At 46.4% G+C, this 24908-nt stretch overlaps 2 protein-coding genes across 15 annotated transcripts in view; both read right to left on the bottom strand.

The window, feature by feature from the left end:
- ACO1 (aconitase 1) overlaps positions 1 to 11554 on the bottom strand; it is a 48360-nt gene extending 36806 nt beyond the window's left edge. The window contains exons 1-6 of one of the 3 annotated variants that reach the window (XM_085848927.1): positions 11402 to 11554; positions 6681 to 6776; positions 6309 to 6477; positions 5732 to 5869; positions 5030 to 5099; positions 4018 to 4201 (exon numbers count right to left, since the gene is read on the bottom strand). In XM_085848927.1, the coding sequence (XP_085705053.1) occupies positions 4018 to 4201; positions 5030 to 5099; positions 5732 to 5869; positions 6309 to 6477; positions 6681 to 6776; positions 11402 to 11411 (667 nt within the window). In that variant the 5' untranslated portion in view covers positions 11412 to 11554. Of the gene's footprint in view, positions 1 to 4017; positions 4202 to 5029; positions 5100 to 5731; positions 5870 to 6308; positions 6478 to 6680; positions 6777 to 11036; positions 11360 to 11401 lie in introns of those variants that run through there. The other 2 variants (XM_085848928.1, XM_085848929.1) reach the window with 2 other exon arrangements.
- Positions 11555 to 16892: 5338 nt separating this feature from the next.
- Positions 16893 to 24908, bottom strand: part of LOC147016159 (Kv channel-interacting protein 4-like) — a 484774-nt gene continuing 476758 nt past the window's right edge. For 6 of the 12 annotated variants that reach the window (XM_085848921.1, XM_085848920.1, XM_085848915.1 and 3 more), the window contains 5 exons: positions 22198 to 22278; positions 21235 to 21342; positions 20744 to 20848; positions 19209 to 19271; positions 16893 to 18796 (listed from right to left, as the gene is read on the bottom strand). In XM_085848921.1, the coding sequence (XP_085705047.1) occupies positions 18749 to 18796; positions 19209 to 19271; positions 20744 to 20848; positions 21235 to 21342; positions 22198 to 22278 (405 nt within the window). In that variant the 3' untranslated portion in view covers positions 16893 to 18748. Of the gene's footprint in view, positions 18797 to 19208; positions 19272 to 20743; positions 20849 to 21234; positions 21343 to 22197; positions 22279 to 23295; positions 23435 to 24908 lie in introns of all 12 variants that reach the window. The other 6 variants (XM_085848926.1, XM_085848924.1, XM_085848925.1 and 3 more) reach the window with 2 other exon arrangements.

Here is a 24908-nt window from a genome sequence, read left to right as displayed (position 1 = left end):
TAAGAGCGAACACACAGAACATATAACGAAGGGAGCAGGAGACGAGAGGGGTGGGAGAGGGAAGCACAAGACAGTGGGGAACAGAGACACGAGCAGATCTGTGGAAGGGAGAGGGATGGGGTGGGGTACACAAGATGGACATTGCAGGGACTTTCAGGAAGGAAAGGAGGGAATTTGAGGAGGTGGGTTTGGGGTGGATCGACAGGGGTAGAAAAGATCAAGGATTTGGATGGGGGAAGATGAGAGATGGTGGTGAACAGCTGTGTTGAAGACCAGGAGCAAAGAGTGGAATTGAAGAGAGTGTGGGAGTTTGTCCAAACATGGGAAAAAGAGAGGAATGAAAGAGTGAAGGTGAGTTTTATTTGATTATTGATCTTGGAAGTTTTACCAGAAGGGGGTTGCTGGTAGACGTTGAATGCCCTGTTACCCTGTGAACATATCTCAGACAGAGCAGGGGGGTCGGGGGGCGAGGACAGAGAGGAGACGGTAGAAGACAGAAAGACTACCGACCTACCTGCGGTGAGAGAGTGAGAGACCCAAGCACTCAGCCTCATCACGGGATATACCAATGATCCTAAATGCCTTGGTTTCCACAGCGTGATGCCAAGAGAGATGAGAGGCAGGGGCACGAGCCCAGAGGGGAGAGCAGCACTCCGTCAAGCTGCGGATGAAAGCTTTGTACATGGTCAGGAGCTTAGGTGAGCCAAGGAAGGGCTTTGCACGATGGAGGATTCCCAGTCAGCAACTGGCTTTGGAGGCCAGCTTGGAAATGTGGCTTTCCCAGGAAAGATCATGGCAGCCAGTGAGACCCAGCAGCTTGAATGAAAGAACTTCTTAAAGAAGATGAGGGGAGGGGGGGGTTCCAGACGGCCCTTTCGGAGGGATGTAGTGAGAGTGTGAGATTTGTCCGGATTGAAAGACATGTTCCACGTGTTGGACCAGTTTGATTTTATCCAGATCTGCAGTGAGCGAAGAAGCTGCTGCTTGCCGATCTGAGGGAGGACAGACCGTACGCAGAGGGTGGAGTCATCAGCAAAGAAACAGAGGATTTTCCAGAGAGTCGGAGAATCATTGATGAAAACCAGAAAAAGCACAGGACCCAGAACACTGCCTTGAGGAACTCCAGCCTGCACAGGAAGAGGGGATGAGTGAATTTCATTTAGGGCCACACGTTGGCTGCGACAGGAGAGGAAGTTCTGCGAGCCATGAGTGGAGATGGCCTTGGATACCATCGGAAGAGAGTTTGGTGAGCATGGCAGGGTGCCAGACCATGTCAAAAGCACGTGATATGTCCAGGGATACGGCTCTGATTTCACGTCTGGCATTGAGGACCTCCATCCGTTGTTGGGAAAACAGAAGCAGCATATCCAGGGTAGAGTGACCTGGTCTGAATCCAGATTGATGATCGGAAATCAGGCCATTGGAGAAGAGGAAGGATTTAATGTCGGAAGCGATGATGGATTCCATAACCTTGCTGATGATTGGGAGAAGGCTGATTGGTCTGTAGTTGCAGGGATCTGTTTTTGCACCTTTTTTATGCAGGGCAGTGATGTTTGCTGATTTCCAAACAGATGGTGGATAACCTTTAGCAAATGAGAGGGTGAATGGAACAGAGAGGGTGAGCAAGAGCAGCAGAGCAGATTTTTATGATACATGGGCTGATGCCGACTGGACCGGTTGCAGAACCTGAGTCGAGGTTTGACAGCAAGCTCTCCACCTTGTCAGGAGAAAAGGACACAGAATCCAGGAACAGCTGGGTGCATCTGGGTCAAGTGGGTACAGAAAGCGATGGGCTTGGGACACAAGATTGAGAAGCAAACACAGAGTTTGTGCATTCAACCTTTTCACGTGCAGTGTCAGCTGTGCAGCCATTTGAGGTGAGGGAAGGAATTGAGAGGGAACATATCCCAGAAACAGACTTAACGAGACACCATCAGGATTTGGAGGAGGGAGACAGGTTTGAGAGTTCAGACTTGAAATTAGAATGATGTTGTTTTCTGGCTCTCCTGAGGGTAGATACACACTTGTTCTGAGCTATGTGGAAGGAACTGAGATTGCCTTCAGTTGGATTTGCCTTCCATGAGGCGAAGGCAAGTTGTTTCAGGCCCACTGCCTCACTACAAGCTTCAGTGAACCAAGGGTGGGAATATGGGTATGACAATTGATGACGAGAGGGGATAAATCTGTGCATGAGGGAGAGCAAGTTTCTTTGAAAGAATTCCCAGGATGAGTTGATGTCGGAGGAAGTAGAGAGAGAGGAGACCTGTCTAGAAGTTTGATGGCTGCTAGAAGTCCTTGCCAGTCGGCCTGAGTGAAATGTCAGACTCGACGGTGCTGAGGCGGTTCTCTAATAACAGCCAGTGAGATGACCACTGTAACAAGCATTTGGTTAGATGAACCAATTGGAGCGAAGTAATAACAGCAGATATTTTCGGGGACATTGATCAAAATCAGATCCAGAAGAGATGGAGTACCATTGGTTGAGATTCGGGCCAGAAAGTTCACAGATTGAGTCAGTCCCAATGAGTCGCAGAAGTCCTTTGCTGAAGTACCATGACAGGTGATAGCGGTACCCACACCTAGCCAACTGGCATGATGGCAATTGAAGTCACCACATATGAGGAAGAGAGAGTTTGGATGAGAAGATAGAAGATGGTCCATGTTTTCGGAGAGTGAGGTGTAGATGGAGTCATCACTGTTTGGTGGACGGTACAGTACACATATAAACATGAGGTGGGAGTGGAGGGGAAGCTTTAGCCAGAGGTCTTCCTGGGGGTGTGGGCGAGAGAGGGCAGTGCATGGTGAGCGAGGAATGGAGTCTTTGATGAAGAGAGCAACTCCGCCGCCAGGACGAGGCTCAGGTCTGTCATACCGGAGGAGGGAGTCAGAGACGTCTTGAAGGAGGAAAGTTTCTGTTAAACAAATTATGTCTCAGTTTGGACGGATTCAGATAAAACTTGGTGGATGAGAAGAACAAACCGATGAGATTTTGGTTTTGGTCTGGATGCAGATCTGGCCCATCAGTGGAATACAAAATGTAAACTGCTCAGTCTGGTGGAGGAATGCGCCCTACGGAATGTCACTGTAGTCATCTGCATAGGGGACGGGGTTTTGCAATCTCGTGTGTGTGTGTGTGTGTGTGTGTGTGTGTGTGTGTGTGTGTGTGTGTGTGTGTGTGTGTGTGTGTGTGTGTGTGTGTGTGTGTGTGTATGTGTGTGTGTGTGTGTGTGTCTATCACTTTTTCGAGCGTAAACCATTTTTTGAACGTAACCAAAGTAACCATTTGAGCTTTTGTCATCAAATTTTCAACAAAGCTATTATTTTGAGAATATGAAGAAGACCATGAATAATTTCGTCAAAAGGTCAAAGGTCAGCGTCACATAAAATTGTCGTTTTCCACCTTGAACTTGAAATTTCAGCAGGGTTTGCATGTATGGTCACTGAAGCCTCTTGCGCTTGAGGCTTGAGGTCGCCTAAAATCATCAATTATTTGGTCTTTTTGTTGGCTGTTTGTCATGTTTCGCATGCAGAAGAATAAGAAGTCTGAATGGAAAGCGGCCATAGACGGGCGTTGCATTTTCAGATGCTTTCTATTTTTCAAAGTTTTGCTGTTTTTGAATGGTCAAAACTTGAGGGCAACGGTGCAACTTGGACGAGTTGACGTCACTTCAACCAGTTTGTACATGGTTAGTTAAAAAAAAATAAAAAAAATAAAAAATAAAAAAAAAACATGCTTTTACAGCTTTCGACACGACTCGAATTGCTTCCACTCTGGGACCACTTACCATGGAATGGGTTATGAGCACGTCCTATAAAGAGCTACATCCGGTTACATCTTGAGAATCGTGTTCAATAAACCAACACCATTAAGAAAACAACAAAGAACCATTGCATTTATCATAAAGCTATCACACAATTAACAACGGCTATCGTAATTTGTCCGTGTAGTTTCCAAGTCGAGCGTGGGCCGGAGACTTAATGCCAATAATTATCAATGCTTTGCCAGCACCGACTCACCCCAGCCAAGCACACCCAGGCCATTGATCATGGTTGTGTGCGAGTCAGTTCCAACAAGGCTATCTGGGTAGAAGTATCCATCTTGAATGAAGACAACACGCGCCAGGAACTCAAGGTTCACCTGATGTACGATGCCGGAGCCCGGTGGGACAATGCGCAGTTCACGGAGTGCCGACGAGCCCCACTAAATGTCATCAAACAAAAGCACAAGGGAATGGGAGGTGGAGGGCAGGGATAAACACACAGCAGCATGTAACCTTCACCAAGTAAAAGCAGATAGCCCTGATAACTATCCTGGTTTAAGAGTGAACAGGTGGAAGAGTTTAACCCAGATGTTTTAAAAGCAATGCAGAAAGAAGAAGAAGAAAAAAAACAAACAAATGAACTAGTGGGTCATTATAAGAAATGATCAGGTCATTATCAGAACGAGTGGGTACTCATGCCCTCAAACTGCGAGCTCGTGCTTGCCAAGCCAGCCGTTCCTTATCAACGGTTTTGACTGGAGTGCATACTTGAGTACTTTAGCCACTTAAGCGAGCTCTCTCCAAGAAACTTCGTAACTGAACACACTCCTTGACTTGTGGGGTATACCCGTGGTTACACGTGCCAGGAATTTTCCTCGAGTACTTTTTCCCCCCCCCCAGGTGCGGGGTATACCAGGGAGAAAGTTATTTGCGTGAAAATCCGGTTCCTTTCTCGGTCCACCTAAGGTGAGCAATGGTGCTGCGACACATTCTGGGAAATTGCACTGAGTTTTCATTAAATTTTTGAAATTTTCAATAAAATTGATCAATTTCAATAAGATTTTCAATTTCAATGAAATTGAAATGTTATCGATCACAACACATCATACATACCCCATATCATAATAGAATGTTCCATGATATTCTGAAGAAGATAAAGGAACATGATTTGTAATACTGGCTACCAGCAAAGGTGGCGCTATTTCTGAGACGACAGACAGACGCACAGACACCGTTATGAGATAGATCCATATTGATGGCAGTCATACCTTGAGAAAAACAAATCGCTCCTTGTTGCGCTCCAGTTCAAATTGCTGGTTCTTTTGGAGACTATCGGGTCTGTAAGAACACACAGGTCCAAGTGTAACTCGACATCAGCTTATGTTAGTAGCCGGTGATAGCAACACATCCTGGTGTTTCTCATGCTCAATCAACCGAGTCTCTTCCGAGTTCCCATTTTGCTGAACTTTACACAAACGCTGGTCATTCAAAGCCGACCCACAGACAGAGCCGCAAGTTATGATTTGAGAACTCACAATGTTCACAAACAAATGTCATAAACGGGGCTTTGAATCACAGAACAAACGGTTCAAGCGTTCTTGATGCACCCACTCGACGCTGAGGACCAACATTCATGGCATCTGTGCCTTAACGGCACCGGTCACATGATCTTGCATCCTTTGAGAACATCATGTTTTTAAGGCTCAACAATCTGCAACCATAAGTAGGTACAACTGAAACCTGTCAGGTTCAACTCTGATCATAAAACGTGACAACTGCGGCTCCGATCACCTTCAAGCTTTACAGGAAAAGCGAACACTGGATCTTTCTTCCGCTCGAATCAATAAAGTTCCGGTGCTTTGGACCAGATAACACTTCGCTCCGAAACCTCCGACGTTTGAAGAACATCCACCAATAACGTTTCCAAATGCAATCATAATAATTCGGAGACAGGAACGTCGAGAACTCACGTGCGATTACTGTCCACCTGGATCGAGTGATCAATCACCAGATCAACAGGACACACTGGGTTGATGCTCTCCGGATCTCCACCGAGACGCTTTATGGCGTCGCGCATTGCGGCAAAGTCCACCACCGCTGGAACGCCCCTGGATGGCGACCCGAATTATAAAATCATACACGTCCAAACAAACAGTGACAAAACCATTATCTATACACAACGGCTGGTTGCAGACATGATGCAAACAATTCCACTATTTTTTTACTTTTCATTGTTAACTTCCAGGAATAAATAGTACAGAACTCTGGGCTACACACAATAAAAACCAACTGCTGTTGTCACATACAAATAGATTTGTCTTCTGGAATGCACTGAAGATTTTGTCTAAGTGTCAGACGTTATGGAGGTGAAGCCGTTTGTGGAAGTGCACTTACCCCTGCGCATCACAAAGTGCTCCATCCACAGGAAGGACGTTAAGCCCCGACTCGCCGCTCAGTATGCATGCACGATGTGATCCCACAATTAAAGTAGCAAGTTAACCTGAAATGATCATTCACCAACCTACACCTACACCTACAAACACGTACGTGAAGTCCTGCAGGAGGACACGTGACGGTTTGAACGGGATCTCCACGGAGTCCCGTTGCGTGCACTTCCAGTCCAATATCGCTTGAACATCTGACTCACGGAAGTGGAAGGAGTCACAGTTGCGAGTCGCCGACTCGAGCAGCACGCGGATCGAGAAAGGCAACCTGTCTGCACAAACGGAGGCAGGCTTTATATGTGGTGACACAACTAAACTGGCAAAGTTTGGAATCTTTGATGTCATTCAGTTCACCGACGACACTTTCAAACCACCGCCAAAGGTTGATCTGAATCGAACCTCCACCAAATGGTCCAATGATATTCATCGAAAGATCTACAAAAACCATGTGGTGCTTGTGGAATATTTCACAAACCATAGCGGTCGTCATGCAGCTTGGACAGGTTGAAGAATTTGAGTGGAGATTCATCATCAGGAGAGAGGCATTCCTCGAGGAACGAGTAAGGGTTTTCTGAAGGGGTGTGAAGATAAATCATGGGAGAAGGGAGGAGAGGAGAGAAGGGTAAGGAGGAGAGAGAGGAAGTGGTTGGCGCGGGGGGAGAGAAAGAGAAAGAGAGGAGGGGGGAAGAGAGAGGAAAGGTAAGGGAGGACGGGGAAGGTAAAAGGGGAGAGAAAGGGTAAGGGGGAGAGTTGGAGAGATAAAGGGGAATCTCAGCAGAGAACTAGAACGGGCACTCAAAAGAGCACATACCTTCCCCAACGCCACATCCCCCCCCCCCCAGAAACCATTGATTGTGAGGGTATTTAATCCCATACCACATCTGCCATCTCATATGTGTTATGATGGCTTAAAAACATTAAATTTCCTGCTGTTTGACACCGATTCAGCGAATGGAATGGGGGAGGAGCGAATGGAATGGGGGAGGAGCGAATGGGTTAGGGGAGGAGCGAATGGAATGGGGGAGAAGCGAATGGAATGGGGGAGGAGCGAATGGGTTAGGGGAGGAGCGAATGGAATGGGGGAGGAGCGAATGGAATGGGGGAGGAGCGAATGGGTTAGGGGAGGAGTGAATGGAATGGGGGAGGAGCGAATGGAATGGGGGAGGAGCGAATGGGATGGGGGAGGAGCGAATGGGATGGGGAGGAGCGAATGGAATGGGGAGGAGCGAATGGAATGGGGGAGGAGCGAATGGAATGGGGAGGAGCGAATGGAATGGGGGAGGAGCGAATGGAATGGGGGAGGAGCGAATGGAATGGGGGAGGAGCGAATGGAATGGGGAGGAGCGAATGGAATGGGGGAGGAGCGAATGGAATGGGGGAGGAGCGAATGGAATGGGGAGGAGCGAATGGAATGGGGGAGGAGCGAATGGAATGGGGGAGGAGCGAATGGCTGAGGGAGGAGCGAATGGAATGGAGGGGGGGGAGCGAATGGGTTGGGGAGGATCTAATGGGTTGGGGGAGGAGCGAATGGGTTAGGGGAGGAGCGAATGGAATGGGGGAGGAGCGAATGGAATGGGGGAGGAGCGAATGGAATGGGGGAGGAGCGAATGGAATGGGGGAGGAGCGAATGGAATAGGGGAGGAGCGAATGGAATGGGGGAGGAGCGAATGGAATGGGGGAGGAGCGAATGGAATGGGGAGGAGCGAATGGCTGAGGGAGGAGCGAATGGAATGGGGGAGCGAATGGGTTAGGGGAGGAGCGAATGGAATGGGGGAGGCGAATGGGTTGGGGGAGGAGCGAATGGGATGGGGGAGGAGCGAATGGAATGGGGAGGAGCGAATGGAATGGGGGAGGAGCGAATGGAATGGGGAGGAGCGAATGGAATGGGGAGGAGCGAATGGAATGGGGGAGGAGCGAATGGAATGGGGGAGAAGCGAATGGAATGGGGGAGAAGCGAATGGGATGGGGGAGGAGCGAATGGGATGGGGGAGGAGCGAATGAGATGGAGGAGGAGCGAATGGGATGGGGGAGGATCTAATCGATTGGGGGAGGAGCGAATGGGTTAGGGAGGAGCGAATGGGAATGGGGAGGAGGAGCGAATGGGATGGGGGGAGCGAATGGGATGGGGGATGAGCGAATGGGATGGGGGGGGAGCGAATGGAATGGGGGAGGAGCGAATGGAATGGGGGAGGAGCGAATGGAATGGGGAGGAGCGAATGGAATGGGGGAGAAGCAAATGGAATGGGGGAGAAGCGAATGGGATGGGGGAGGAGCGAATGGGATGGGGGAGGAGCGAATGAGATGGAGGAGGAGCGAATGGGATGGGGGAGGATCTAATAGATTGGGGGAGGAGCGAATGGGTTAGGGGAGGAGCGAATGGAATGGGGGGAGCGAATGGGATGGGGGGGGAGCGAATGGGATGGGGGGGAGCGAATGGGATGGGGGGGTAGCGAATGGGATGGGGGGGAGCGAATGGGATGGATGGGGGAGCGAATGGGATGGGGGGAGCGAATGGGATGGGGGGGAGCGAATGGGATGGGGGGGAGCGAATGGGATGGGGAGGAGCAAATGCGATGTGGGAGGAGCGAATGGGATGTGGGAGGAAGGAATGGGATGGGGGAGGAGCGAATGAGATGGGGGAGGAGCGAATGGAATGGGGAGGAGCGAATGGATTGGGGGAGGAGCGAATGGGTTTGGGGAGGAGCGAATGGGTTAGGGGAGGAGCGAATGGGTTGGGGAGGAGCGAATGGGTTGGGGGAGGAGCGAATGGGTTAGGGGAGCAGCGAATGGGTTAGGGGAGGAGCGAATGGGATGGGGGAGGAGCGAATGAGATGGGGGAGGAGCGAATGAGATGGGGGAGGAGCGAATGAGATGGGGGAGGAGCGAATGGGATGGGGGAGGAGCGAATAGATTGGGGGAGGAGCGAATGGGGTGAGGGAGGAGCGAATGGGATGGGGGGGGGGAGCGAATGGGATGGGGAGGAGCAAATGCGATGTGGGAGGAGCGAATGGGATGTGGGAGGAGCGAATGAGATGGGGGAGGAGCGAATGAGATGGGGAGGAGCGAATGGGATGGGGGAGGAGCGAATAGATTGGGGAGGAGCGAATGGGTTTGGGGAGGAGCGAATGGGTTAGGGGAGGAGCGAATGGGTTGGGGAGGAGCGAATGGGTTAGGGGAGCAGCGAATGGGTTAGGGGAGGAGCGAATGGGATGGGGGAGGAGCGAATGAGATGGGGGAGGAGCGAATGAGATGGGGGAGGAGCGAATGAGATGGGGGAGGAGCGAATGGGATGGGGGAGGAGCGAATAGATTGGGGGAGGAGCGAATGGGTTAGGGGAGGAGCGAATGGGTTAGGGGAGGAGCGAATGGGTTGGGGGAGGAGCGAATGGGATGGGCGAGGAGCGAATGGGATGGGGGAGGAGCGAAAGGGATGGGGGAGGAGCGAATGCGTTAGGGAGGAGTGAATGAGATGGGGGAGGAGCGAATGGAATGGGGGAGGAGCGAATGGGTTAGGGGAGGAGCGAATGGAATGGGGGAGAAGCGAATGGAATGGGGGAGAAGCGAATGGAATGGGGAGGAGCGAATGGAATGGGGGAGGAGCGAATGGAATGGGGGAGGAGCGAATGGAATAGGGGAGGAGCGAATGGAATGGGGGAGGAGCGAATAGAATAGGGGAGGAGCGAATGGAATGGGGAGAAGCGAATGGAATGGGGAGGAGCGAATGGAATGGGGGAGGAGCGAATGGAATGGGGGGGGAGCGAATGGAATGGGGGAGGAGCGAATGGAATGGGGGAGGAGCGAATGGAATGGGGAGGAGCGAATGGAATGGGAGGAAGCGAATGGAATGGGGGAGGAGCGAATGGAATGGGGAGGAGCGGAGGGAAGGGGGGAGGAGCGAATGGAATGGGGGAGGAGCGAATGGAATGGGGGAGGAGCGAATGGAATGGGGGAGGAGCGAATGGAATGGGGGAGGAGCGAATGGAATGGGGGAGGAGCGAATGGAATAGGGGAGGAGCGAATGGAATGGGGGAGAAGCGAATGGAAAGGGGGAGAAGCGAATGGGATGGGGGAGGAGCGAATGGGATGGGGGAGGAGCGAATGAGATGGAGGAGGAGCGAATGGGATGGGGGAGGATCTAATAGATTGGGGGAGGAGCGAATGGGTTAGGGGAGGAGAGCGAATGGGATGGGGGGGAGCGAATGGGATGGGGGGGAGCGAATGGGATGGGGGGGAGCGAATGGAATGGGGGAGGAGCGAATGGAATGGGGGAGGAGCGAATGGAATGGGGGAGAAGCGAATGGAATGGGGGAGAAGCGAATGGGATGGGGGAGGAGCGAATGGGATGGGGGAGGAGCGAATGAGATGGAGGAGGAGCGAATGGGATGGGGGAGGATCTAATAGATTGGGGAGGAGCGAATGGGTTAGGGGAGGAGAGCGAATGGAATGGGGGGGAGCGAATGGGATGGGGGGGGGGGAGCGAATGGGATGGGGGGAGCGAATGGGATGGGGGGGTAGCGAATGGGATGGGGGGAGCGAATGGGATGGGGGGGAGCGAATGGGATGGGGGAGCGAATGGGATGGGGGGGAGCGAATGGGATGGGGAGGAGCAAATGCGATGTGGGAGGAGCGAATGGGATGGGGGAGGAGCGAATGGGTTAGGGGAGGAGTGAATGGAATGGGGGAGGAGCGAATGGGTTGGGGGAGGAGCGAAAGGGGGACATCTTGCATATTACCAAAGAATAAATTAAACTTCGTTGATGTTTCATGCTGTTGTGTTTGTTGTTGTTCCCAAGTCCACCCAGAACGTTTCGAACACCGATTCGTTTCGTCACCTCAATCAACATCAACTTGGATCGATGAGCAACGTCATGATGATCGCCATGCAGAGTACGAGGTTAAAAATCATTAACAAGGAGGAAAAACGTCGGGAAAACTGATCCGACTTTAACAAATGATAAATCACGAAGAACAAACAAAAAGCGAGTCCAGGATTCTGGGTGGAAATGGTTGGAGCATCAAGTAGGTCAAAGTTCACACTCAAAGCGAGTTGAGCAATCAGGTCGAACGTGCAGGGTTAACACAGGTCGATAAGTTGTTAACGTTTAAACGGTGAATCTCAGCAAGTTAGGAACAATGTCCGTCTGGTTACGATTCACCCCCGGGTCTCCCTCTCCCATTTGGTCCCTAATCGGCTCACTTGTATCCATAATGAAAGGAGGTCGAGCTGAGAGGAGGCCGACAAACACACGGACGATCAGCTGATCGGGACGGCCCGCAAATCAGAGCAACACGTGACGAGCTCGCGATAATATCGTTAACAAACAAGGTTAAAGAGCTCTTTAAGATCACGTGACCTTGGAATCGAACGTTGTGGCTTCATCTAAGTGTTAAATGTTCACCAAACATTACATCGCGTTACTTTATACAGAATTTACAAATATAAAAAGTTTCTGTAGAAAGGGAGAAAATTCCACACGAGCTAACCGAATACCAAAGTACACCTCTAGTAGAAACTGCGTGCAGTGCCGACATATTAACAAATATCGTGTCGTGTGTGTACCGTGTACGTACCATGTACGTATTAGATGTATGCGCTGGCGAGGGATCAACGGAACTGCAACAAATGAAAACTGATCAAACAATGGGTAATTAAGTGTCCTGATTGTCTTTGGCAAAAATCACCGGACGTAATGATTACGTGGATGGACGTGACGTTTCACCCCTGTCAGTCTGTCCGTCTGTCTTGTTACTTGGAAAATAAATAAATAATTTTTGACAAGTATGTCGATCAGTCTCGTTTGTATGTCTGTCCGTCCGCTCACCTTGAATCGCGGACAGGTCACAATTTCAAACCGATCTTCACGAAACTTCACCAAATGGTGGGTTGCGTGGTCCGACGGAATCCTATTTATTTTTGTGCTCAAAGGTCAAAGATCGAAGGTCGACAACTTCTGTGGGATTTCTAAAATCCTCAATTTTCATCCGATTGACTTGAAATTTCAACAGGATTTGCATATCAGGTTCAATTAATTCAACCACCAATTATTTTAAGGTCAAAAGGTCAACATCAGCCTAATTTCAAAAATTGAGAGATTCGATCAAAAACTACATATATCTCATGATATCTCAAAAAGTTGTGGAGGAGTTCTGACAAAACGAGGAGGATTTGAGTTGGTTTTGGTGACGATAACAAGGGGATTCGATTTTGGTTCAGATCCAGCACATCAGTGGAATATAAAACGTGAACTGTTCAGCCTGGCGGAGGTGTGCGCTCTACCGAGTGCCATTCTCGTGTTCTCGTTGTTTTCTTTCTTAATCTGCATGTTCTTGTCCTTGTTTTGAGTGATTGATTTTGGTTCATGGTTCCATGAGTTTTCTGTAACTGGGATATTTAAATTTCGACAGATGTGCCGCTAGATTGCTCGACCGACTGAACCTTGTTGTGCCTTTGTGTGTACAGTGGTTCTGACATGAGTTTTTTTAACCTCCCGATAGGAGGTGACTCGTACTTTGTGGTTCAACCTTGCAGAACCTACACTTGTCCGATTGACTCAGTCTTGCCATTTTTTTTTTTAAAGCCATTCATGTATTGTCCTTGGTCTTGGGCATTAATTAATGATTCATTCTCCGTCCCAGTTGAGCTAACCTCTTCTTTGCCATTCGAAAGATTTGGGCTCGAGCACCGTACTACCACTTACCTTTACTTGATTGGCTCCAGAAATGCATAGCTAACCTGGTTGATGTGGAGATGGGTTCAACACTTCAACCGCTCCGTAGTTCAGTTGCCGCCATTAGTTTGTTCTACAGATATTTTCGAACTTGGTTCCTCCCATTCGAGTGTTTGGACACAAGTCTCGGTTTGCCATCTCTGCATGCACTTTAAGGCAGGTCACATTTGCCACGGCGGCCGTGGGGTCTACAAAATCTATGGCCACGAGCAATTATAGGGCAGCCACAGTATTTCCACAGTCACACAATGTAACAGTCACATATGTTTTTATTTTTCGGGGAGCCGAATTGTGTATTTATAAATTGTGGAGACCGAAAACGTGGGGGTGCCGCATGGTCTTTGATTTGATGTCGCACGGTGACCTTGGGATGTTCCTGTGGCGGTCATAGAATTTTCAAGGCAGACGCAAGGTGCCCGCGAGGTGACCGCAAGGCGACCGCAGGGGGGCCCGAAGGCGAAGTGCGGCCAGACGGACGGTAACGAGTGGGTTCTTCTTTTTTACCAGTTCTTTTGTTTCGGCTTGTCGAATTGCTACGGCGAACGTAGAAATGAAAAAAGTTATAACTCCGCACTATAATTCCACTGGGACCCCTACGGCCTGTAAAATATAACCAAACGGCGTAAGGCCACCACAGAAACTCTGTGGCCGCCGCACGTTTCTGTCAATTCAGAGGGCGTACGGCCGCTGTATCCTCGCCGTAGAGCAAATGTGACTTCGGCCTAACTAATCCAAATTGCAGAACGAAAGGCCGTGCAGATGGTTTTATCATTCGTGCTGTCTCACTTTATAATTCACTACCTGTAACGGGATTCCCATTATCCTACGATCAACCCACCTTGAGGAGGAATGTCAATTCCTCATCCTACATCTTTGAGGTGACATCACATTTCCCCTGACTTCTGCTACTTCCTGTGTCTTGGATGTTTTTTGGATGCTTGGATGCCAACCTTGTCAGGGTTCCACACCATCAAAGACGCACTGACCACCGCCTCACTCCAGAGTCATCCAAAGTCAGAGGCGTCAACAAGCCTGGTGGTAGACGCGTCTGAGGTCGCAGTGGGTGCGGCCCTTCACCAGTTTATCGATGTCGACTGGCGACCACTGACCTTCTTCGGTAAAACTCTGAAACCAACGGAGCACAATACAACACCTTATATTGGGAATTACTCACTGTATACCTCACCAAACACTTCTGCCACTTCTTAGAGGCCAAACCATTCTCTATCCTGACTGACCACAAACCTTTAACTTTCGCTCTATCCACTTTCACTCTCCTCGCACACTTCATCAACTCAGTTAAGCTTTCAGTATATCTCGGAATTCATCACCGAACCACCGCTTATCCCGTTTCCATCACCAACTCAAGTCTTCCCTGAAAGCGCATGCCAACTCCGCACACTGGACGGATGTCATACCTATGGTTCTGCTTGGTATGCGAGTTGCTCGAAGACGACGACCTTGGATGCCTCATTGCGCTTCGTCCCCCAAGGGAATTAATCTCAGCGTCCGATGACACCTTGCCCGACGCCACCAACTATGCCAGCCAACTTTGTTTGGCCATGTAGGGCCTCAGAGCGACACTGACATGTACGCCTTCGTCACGCCCAATTTTTATTCACCAGGAAATTTGCTATGTGCACCCACGTATTCGTACGGCATGACCTGTCCGCCATCTGGAAACCCTTGCAGCAACCTTATGACAGAGCATACAAAGCTCTACAACGCTCCGATAAGACCTTCATACTCGATATTAATGGTGGTCATGTTACAGTCTCCATAGATCGCTTGAAGCCAGCTTTTCTTGATGCATCGGAGCTGACCCTCCCACTGACCAATGGGTCGACACGTACGACAACAATACCCTTATTGTTGTATATGACTCTCTCTGGGCGCCATGTACTGCACACTTCCCAGCACAATATTTATGAGTACATTTTGCTGTTGACCATTTCTCTCTGCTGTGACTTTGACTGTTTTTAGATCTCTAAGTCTTACTCACATTGTTGTTCTTGTGGACTTTTTTGTTTTACAGCCTCCAGTTTTCATCGAAACTTCCTGAAACTTGGCGTATATACGTAAAAATACCCTGCGCAGACAGTAACCATCTCCGATTTTGAAAATTGCTCCTAGAAAAAAAGTTATGACGTCAAAATATCTCCGCTAATGGAAATCGCCCAAAAAATTATCTCCGAAACTAGGCAAGCTTTTTGAATTCTGTTTGCGGGAATCGAACAGGGCATTAGCAGAGACGAATTACCGCACATATGATACATCACGATGACGTCATATCAATGTATATGACGTCATTCCTATTTTTTGACATTTTTTGTCTTTTGTTTCATAGCCTACAGTTTTCATCGAAATTTCCTGAAACTTGGCATATATATGTAAAAAATACCCTGCGCAGCCAGTAACCAACTCCGATTTTGAAAATTCCTCCAAGAAAAAAAGTTATGATGTCAAAATATCTCCGCTAATGGAAATCACACAAAAAATTATCTCCGAAACTAGGCAAGCTTTTTGAATTCTGTTTGTGGGACTCGAACAGAGCATTAGCAGAGATGAAGTACCGCACAGATGATACATCACGATGACGTCATATCAATTTTTATGACGTCATTCCTATTTTTTGACATTTTTTGTTTCACAACCCAGAGATTTCATCGGATCTTCGTGAAACTTGCCATGTATATGCAGAAAGCCCACGCGCAGGCAGTAACCATCTCCGATTTTGAAAATTCTTCCTAGAAAAAAAGTTCACGTCATAATATCGCCGCTAATGGCAATCGCCTATACCATTATCTCCGAAACTAGGCAAACTGTTTGAATTTCGTTTGCGGGAATCAAGCCGGGCATTAGCACAGATAATTTATCGCAAACTTGACACATCACAATGATGTCATCTTCGTTTTTATGACGTCATCATTAAGAGGACGAGGATCATAGCTCATTCGAGCTTGTTTTTACAAGGGCAGTCTACATCTCTTCCCCTCCATCAAATTGTATTTTATTTGTACCTTCTGTTTGATGAAAGCATTATGAAGGGGGGAGTAGTATGGCGGCATCAATTTGCCTTTGGTTTCGTAATATGTGAACACAGTACTCTTTAGCTTTGGTTTAACAGGGAATTTTCTGTTATGGGGTTTCCCAACAGGGGGGTTTTGAGACGTTCGACTATTGTGGTTTAATTAAAGACTCGACTCGGAATCCGAACGTCTCGGGTGTCTTTTCTTCCTTTCTAATCCTTTATTCTGGGGCTCACGGAGGTGCTTGTACATAAATGTATGACAAAGACATCATCGGACATCAGTGTATTTTAATGTGATTTACAAGAAGGTTTGTAGACAATGGACAAATACATACAGTATGCAGGATTTTAACCTGCTTTGTGAACATCATTAATGTCATCGGTTCAGAGGAGACCACTCGACAGGGCAAATACGTGGTGATACCAGTGTCGGGTTGTCTGAAGCTCTCCATTTTGTGCTGATAAAACCCGAAGCAGAAACAGTGAGATTGTGAGGTCATGCCTCAGGGCCTTCAGACTGGAGTAAATATCTCTTGCATGATCTTACAACTTGACCTTCAGCTTCAGGTCACGGTGCTCGTGCATTATTTGAACTCTTTCCACGTACTTTGGTTCTCGAGTTAAAGTTCACACGTTTCATATTGTCCTAATATTTGGATTAATTTTTACTTTTTCTTGCTAAAAGTGGAGAAATACGTTTCCATGACTCGAGTTTCTATTTTCTTCCAAACACGGGGTTATGCTCGTCCATGGTATGTAATTCAAAGTTTTCTTCAAACACCTCCAAGGAAAGGGTGACAACAGACCTGTGTAATCAATTACCAAGTCGTGATTTCACTTCTATTTGTGGGGATTCTGAAACAAGGTCCCTTTGGCACCACACTTGTCATTCAAATTGCAGGACTCCCAAGACAAGTTTAAAACCAGGCTTTCTACATTGGAATGTCCATTTATTGGAAGCAGATAATTTCTTGCAGACAAGTGATATATCCACAGATACAGTACTTGCAGGATCAACGGGATGTGGTTATGCTTTTAGAAACACTGAACATACATCTTACCCTGGTCATTGTGCGTCAAAATGGCAAACACTGGTTAATGGAAACAGTCATGGACTGGTGGGTGGCCTGGCATATCTTCGCAATGCTAGGGATGGATCAAACAGGTGTGCCAGCAGGTGACCCCAATGCCATTATGCAAAGAAGTTAATTGCTTTATGATAGATGAAGCTTATATTAATTGTTATAAGTAAGCCAAAGATGGTCGTGGACATTTCCTAGCCATGGTTATGTGTTTTAAGTATATGCACTTAAATCAAAACCTACAGACTAATCCACACTTGGTAAATGAGGTTCATTTTCATCCAACATCAGCCTTTTGGGCCCCTCTATCAAGGGATCACATATGATTCCAATGGGACAGGACAATTGGGAGCTTGTCCCTGTTTCTCATCAGCCTTCAGGTTGATTATTTTGGAGCTATCCACAAACTCAAATTTGAGCTCCAACCGGCCAAAAACTCATTTCAAAGCCTTTATCGAACACGCTGTTGCTGTGCAACACTTTTAACCTCTGTCTCGACTGGGTTCGATTCCTGACTTGACTCGAAACAGTCGTATTGGTGCTTCACGAGCAAGGTGCTGCACCACAAAGTGCACCGTCCCTCAGATGTACGCGACGCCAAACGTCCCATACATTAGGAATAGTCGGTGGACGTGAAACATCCCATGGTGTCTTTCGTCAAGAGGAGGTGAATAATCACCGGCACTCTGAACAAAAAGTGTGAAATCTGACCAGCCGTTTCGTGAAAGATTTGGGCCAAACTCCTTCCCAAGCTGACCACACAAGAAAGTGGGAATAATTGGGGCTGTTAAAGTCGTTGTACATTATAATCACTGCCCATGCAGAACGTTTGAAAATTCGTCTTTGTGGTGACCCATTAAATGGATGGGATTTATCGAATGGAACACAAAGAACGAACGAGCACATGACCCCACAACTGAGGCACAAGTGTTGTGAGGCTGAAGCTCAGGGAAGACCTTGAGGAGATGTAACAGTCCAGCACAGCAAGAACTAGAACAGGGTCAAACCTCGAACGAGAGCTCGAGGAGAAACCGAGAGCTCAAGCACTTGCTCCATACATTACTTGCAGTGATGTGATGCCTTGTCCTTTTGGTAGAGTTGATACAAATCTGACTCGTGAACCTCACGACAAGCTAAAGATCTTAACACCCGGAGCCGGACAACGGCAGCAACATATTGCAAGCTGATTCACACATTTGCTCCATATGTTGGGCACATTGTGTACATAACACTATATTAAACCTGAATATAGTCGACGAAGATAGGTTGTTGGTTGTTAAGCAGTTTGTGACAGGAGGGTAGTGATGTGTGAGATTCAATTTGTATACATTGCAAAATAGGTTAATGGGACGGAAATGCAGACGTTTGCTGGACCTTTGGAGGCAAATAACAAGGGCATGGGTCGCTGCGTCTGAGACCTGCCTTGGTCGAACACTCCAAAGGGAATGGAAGAAGAAGAAGGAATATATATATCCACACTCACACTAGATATCTTGTGCTTCTCGAACACCTGTGTGCAGGTACCGTGCTTCATAGGTGATAAATATCCAAACACTGAAGATACAAAACAGTCTTGTTCATCGAGTGAGTATCACAGCATCTGTGCTGCATCCTGGTTCTTCCCAAAGAGAGCTTTCCCAGGAAGGCCATGAATACCGCTCCCTCTACAAGAGATCTCTTCATGCGGGTGCCTTGAGGATTCTCTAAATGACGTTTTCGAACAGTTGCATGGATTGCATGATGTTTTCATCCTTGTCGAAACAGAGAAAACACACGTATGCGTTTGCTTTAGGTATACAGAAAAAGTGAAACTGTTACACCTTACGAGGTAATGTTTTATCAAATGTTACTCTTGTTTCATTGTATTAAAATTATCATCAATCTCATGTTTCTTTGGATGCGCATCAATTAACAACGGATGCGCATTTGGACCACCAAGGTTGTATAAATGAGGAACTGAAAAGGAAAGGTCTTACAGCCATATTAATAACCTGTAGGGGGAATTTGGAATGTGGTCACGATACTTGTTCAAAGGCTGACTACTCTTGTACAAGACACCATGGTCTGTCTACATCTAGTTCTTCACAAATGGGACAGCAGCTGTGTATCAATATTTACTATGCAGCGACCAATAACCATTCAAGTTCAGAATAAAACTCTTACTTTCTTGCAAGTGTCAATAAATTCATCGATCGTCACAACGCCATCTTTGTTCCTGTCCATTTTCTGAAACGACAGATAGAAATATAATCGTTGAGCATTCTGTACATGTGTATGCTCCTTTAGCCGCTCTGTATTAACATGATTGAGATATTTTCATCACTCACACACACACACACACACACACACACACACACACACACACACACACACACACACACACACACACACACACACACACACACACACACACACACACACACACACTTTTATGGCAATCTGTACAGCTCTTATGAGGATGTTTGTAAGGAAGAGGTTGTCTTTCAAATAAATAAACCTCAAAAGCACAATAACAAGAAAGAGTTGCATTAAAAATCGGCTTTTTAAAGGACAAGCCGGGAGGCGACGATGGTTCGCGGGCATTATTGAGGAAGCCCTTCCGTAAAAACCTATCTTTCGTCAAAATTGACCAAATCAAATCGGATTTTTTATATGTTGTACGTATGGACATTACGCACAGCTTCTAGGAAATGAAATTGCAAGAAAGAAAAATCGAGAAAAAGAATAAAAATAAATAAAAAGTTCAAGTGGGCATGGCTCCGCCCACAAGGGGTGTGGGACGCCACTCATACACAAAGACACAACTAGGCCTTACGAACAATGCACAATGAGCAAACGGACAGACTCGTGGACTTGTATGTTTATACTTTTTGAGAATCAAGTGATGAGACTTATCCATGTTGGATAGTGTGCAAGTTGTCTTTCTAAAGTATACTCGAAGTTTATCTATAGTCTTTATATATATATATATATATATATATATATATATATATATATATATATATATATATATATATATTTATACATATTTATACATATACATACAAAGTTTATATATGAAAGTATTCAAGTTAAGGAAACAATTTTCTGTTTTCATTTTAACCATTCATTTTTTTATGTTTTGATATGGTACCTGTTTAACCATTCTGTTTTCATTTTAACTCATGATACCTGTTTGCTACGTAATCAGTGCCTTTGTCACTGATGGGCTGTGCGTTTTGTGGGGTCAAGACTCAGGTTTGCAGTTATCATCAGGAGTAAAGGTGACAAAGGACAAGAGTTTGATAGTTGAGGGAAGGGGGGAAGGTGTTCAGCACACCGGTAAAGGGGGAAGCTGTAAGGCACACCGGTAAAGGGGGAAGCTGTAAGGCACACCGGTAAACAGGGAAGGTGTTCGGTACACCGGTAAAGGGGGAAGATGTTTGGTATACCAGCACAAATCTCCACAACAGCTGTGTCACGTCCTTACAACTTTTGTATATACCATGTGGATATATCTCTATCTCTATCTCTATCTCTATCTCTATCTCTATCTCTATCTCTATCTCTATCTCTATCTCTATCTCTATCTCTATCTCTATCTCTATCTCTCTCTCTCTCTCTCTCTCTCTCTCTCTCTCTCTCTCTCTCTCTCTCTCTCTCTCTCTCTCTCTCTCTCTCTCTCGTTTCATACACAGTATGGGGTTTACTCTTGATACCTGGAAGAACTTTTCGACGTGTTCATACGGTGCCTCCTCCTTGATGGCCGGAAGTGTGTATTTCCCCATCATGTCATATATTGCTTTCATGATATTCAGCATTTCCTGCATTAAACAAAAGGCAAGAGGGCATTTTGAATCACTTCCACATTTTTAAATTATTCCATGAACCAACTTAAGAAGGGATTAAAAAAGGATATTTCATCCCATTGTATTTCTCATCTCATGTGAGTGAAATTTTAGACAAGGAAAGGAATTTGGAGGAAATGGGTATTTTTCCCAAGCCATCACTTGCCATATCTTCACCCCAACACAACAACAGTACATACCTTAACAGCTCATAAAGAGACAGTCAACACTAACAATACTTCAAGACCTCATTTTATTTTTGGGAAGTGTGGGAGGGGGCATTGCATGAATAGGGGGAGGGGGGGTTAACAACTGGAATGCAGAATGGCACTCGGGGGGGGGGAAGGCCTGGAATGCTTCACCTCTCTGGTGACATATCCGTCTTTGTTGATGTCATACAGGTTGAATGTCCAGAAGAGTTTCTCATTTACCGTTCCTCGGAGCAACAAAGAAAGACCCACCACAAAATCCTACAAACAAGGCCAGAACATACCGTGAGCTTGTACTGTCCAACATCCTAGTTATTCGACTGGAAAACAAGTCATTCAGTGCCACTCGGCATTTGTTTTGTTTGATAACCTGGATTAGTGTTTACTGAGGTGTGGTTGCTGGGTAAGAGGTGGTTAAGTACCAAAGTATGGGTGCTGGGTAAGAGGTGGTTAAGTACTGAGGTGTGGTTACTGGGTACGAATCTGATTAAGTACCAACATATGGTGTTTGGTTCTTTTTTAATTATTTTTACTTTTTTCCAGGATCTAAAGCTCGTAGTGGAGCTGCCACACACAAGTCACGCACCTTGACAAAGAGACAAATACATGACACAACAAAAGAATGTTATACAAAACAAACAGCCACTGAGTTTGGGGAAAGTGCTGTCACTTCCTGGGGCACTCTGGGTACTGGTGACATGGCAACAATGGTGCCACCTTTCTTACCACACTCAGCGGGGAATTTCCTAACTAGGAATTTCCTCATCCTAGTGGATGCCAATCTATGGGGATATGTACTAAGATAGGCATGGGGATGGTTGCTTGTTTTGATTTTCTTCCAAAGTGGAATTGATAATGCGAGTTTGTGGATGCTGGGTCAGTGCGATTGGGTACCAAGATGTGTGTGTGTGTGTGTGTGTGTGTGTGTGTGTGTGTGTGTGTGTGTGTGTGTGTGTGTGTATGTGTATATGTATGTATGTTTTTATGTACCGGACGCACATACACACACACACACACACACACACACACACACACACACACACACACACACACACACACACACACACACACACACACACACACACACACACAGCCACAGAGACATTATACACTCACCTTAAAGTTAACAGAGCCTGTGTGTTCCATGTCAAAGGCATTGAAGAGAAAGTGTGCATATGTACTGGCATCTGCACAGCCCGCTCAGACAAAGGAAGGGTCATAATTACAATGTTACGGTCCGGCATTAACAAGGAACATGTTTGTGGTGAAATTAACAGGTATGTGGTAAAATTTACATGATGTATACTACATATATATATATATATATATATATATATATATATATATATATATATATATATATATATATATATATATATATATATATACACATGGTCAAACGCACCCCCTGACTTATGGTGAGCATTGCCGGGGATTATGTCTCACATGGTAAAACTGCATAATCTGCAAAGAGCAACTGTCCGTCTACCACCGAGACGATTGTTCCCACTAATGCAAACCATTCAACCAGAAGGCACGTCACGCAATCGGCAGGTATATTGAAACATGTGGAGTGTGACGAGCACTCCCCCAATCTCAATTTGACAGTCCTACACCAAAGCGTCACCTCCAATCCGGAGGCCTCAGCCCAGCTACTCTGTCAAACAGCCAAAGATTACATGGTCAACATCAGTTTAACATCAAACGGAGCCACTTATCTGGATTTCGGGCTTGTTTGCCTCTTTTGAAGGTGTCTTTTCTTGAAACAAAAAAAGGTTTAAAAAATCAAAACATTAATCAGCTTTGGACATACACCTTGACCCCATGGCCAAAGTACACAGTCCAGCAAGAATGTCTCGTTGGCAAACACGTGCCCCTCACCCCAAAGGCTGAAGCACATGGTCAACCAAACACAAAGATCCGAACCCCAAAGGGTCAGAATGCATGGTCATACAATTGGATCACTCCATAGCAGTGAGTGCCCATGACTTCAATGGCAAGCCATCCTGAATTTGAGCTTGCATGCCCTCATCACGACGGTATACCAATACATGTCTATCAAATGATGACCACATTCATCGTTTAAACATCAGACGCACCTGCTGACTTATGGTGAGCATCACCGCGGATTATGTCTCGCACAGTAAAACCACATAATCCGCAAAGAACAACTGTCCGTATTCCACTCAGATGATTGTTCCTGCTAATACAAACCATTCAACAAGAAGGCACGTGATGCGAACAGCGGGTAAATCAAAACATGTGGAGTTTGACGAGCACTTGCCCAGTCTCCATTTGACAAAGTCCGAAACCAATGTGTCACTTCCAATCCGGAGGCCTCGGCCCAGCAACTCTGTCAAACAGGCAAAAATTACATGGTGAACATCAGTTAAACATCAAACGGAGCTGCCTATCTGGATTTAGGGCTTGTTTGCCCTCATCAGGACAGCATACTGATAAATATCTCCGAGGCCTCCAGAATGGAGGTGACACTTTGGTGTAGGACTTTGGTTAGATATTTTGGTTCGATATATTCACATCATTGGTTAGATATTTACCAAAATGCCATCCTGACGAGGGACACTTCGGGTCGACACTATTGGAGGCGACACTTTGGTTTAGGACTATATCCAATTGAGATCGGGGGAATACTCGTCACACTCCACATGTTTCAATATACCCGCCAATCGCATCATGTGCCTTCCGGTTGAATGGTTTGCATTCGTGGGAACAATCGTCTGAGTGGCAGTCGGACGGTTGTTCTTTGCGGATTATGTGGTTTTACTGTGAGATTATAATCCGTGGCGATGCTCACCATAACACTCAGGAGGTGAGTCTGATGTTTAAATGACAAATGTGGTCATCATTAGTTACATATTTATTGGTAGACCATCCTGATGTGCGAAAACAAGCTCGAAATCCAGATAGGCAACTCTGTTTGATGTTAAACTGATGTTGACCGTGTAATCGTTGTCTGTTTGACAGTCACTGGGCCGAGAACTGCGGATTGTCAGTGACATTTTTCTGTGAGAACTATGCCCAATGGAGATCAGGGGAGTGTCCGTCACAGTCCACATACATATCTATATTTCGATATATATATATATATATATATATATATATATATATATATATACATACATACATATACATACATACATATACATACATACATATATGTAAATATGAACAAACACACACATCTACGTGTGTGTGTGTGTATATATATATATATATATATATATATATATATATATATATATATATATATATATATATATATATATATATATATATATATATATATATATATATATATATATATATATATATGTACATTGTGGTTTTGCCGGCACATCGCCACGGGTACGACCCTCGATGAAGCAGTGGGGCCGCCTCAGCTCGATCGCCCGGAATTACAAATCGCCGGCCCGGAGAAGTCCGAGGTCAGTGGGTCCTGGTTATTTTGGACTGAAATAAGCCAATGGGTAGACCACATGGGGTAGGGTGAATAGCCAAATTCTCTATATACCAAAGTATCCACGTGATCCAGCTACCGGGTTAATGCACCATCGATGGAACTCGAACGGAAACGAGCCGCTTAACGAGCCTGTTCCGTGTGTGACGCCGAGCGATTTTAATCGCCAAGTTCCGCCAGCCCGATTATCCGGTTACTCCGTTATAGCGGCAATGACCGCTCACTTTCCCACATGAGTATATTTCTCCCAGTCAATGGAGAAATGACATGACGAGCTGAGTACATTTAAACAATTGGGTATATTTATTTACCAATGATGGGGGACTAGGGGAGCATGCAAGAGGAGAGC

The sequence above is a fragment of the Eptatretus burgeri genome, chromosome 12 (assembly GCF_056783735.1).
Source record: "Eptatretus burgeri isolate ZD-2024b chromosome 12, Ebu_testis_v1, whole genome shotgun sequence".
Classification (NCBI taxonomy): domain Eukaryota; kingdom Metazoa; phylum Chordata; class Myxini; order Myxiniformes; family Myxinidae; genus Eptatretus; species Eptatretus burgeri.
Note: the sequence above shows the minus strand (reverse complement) of the source record. Positions and strands in the feature narration are given on the sequence as shown.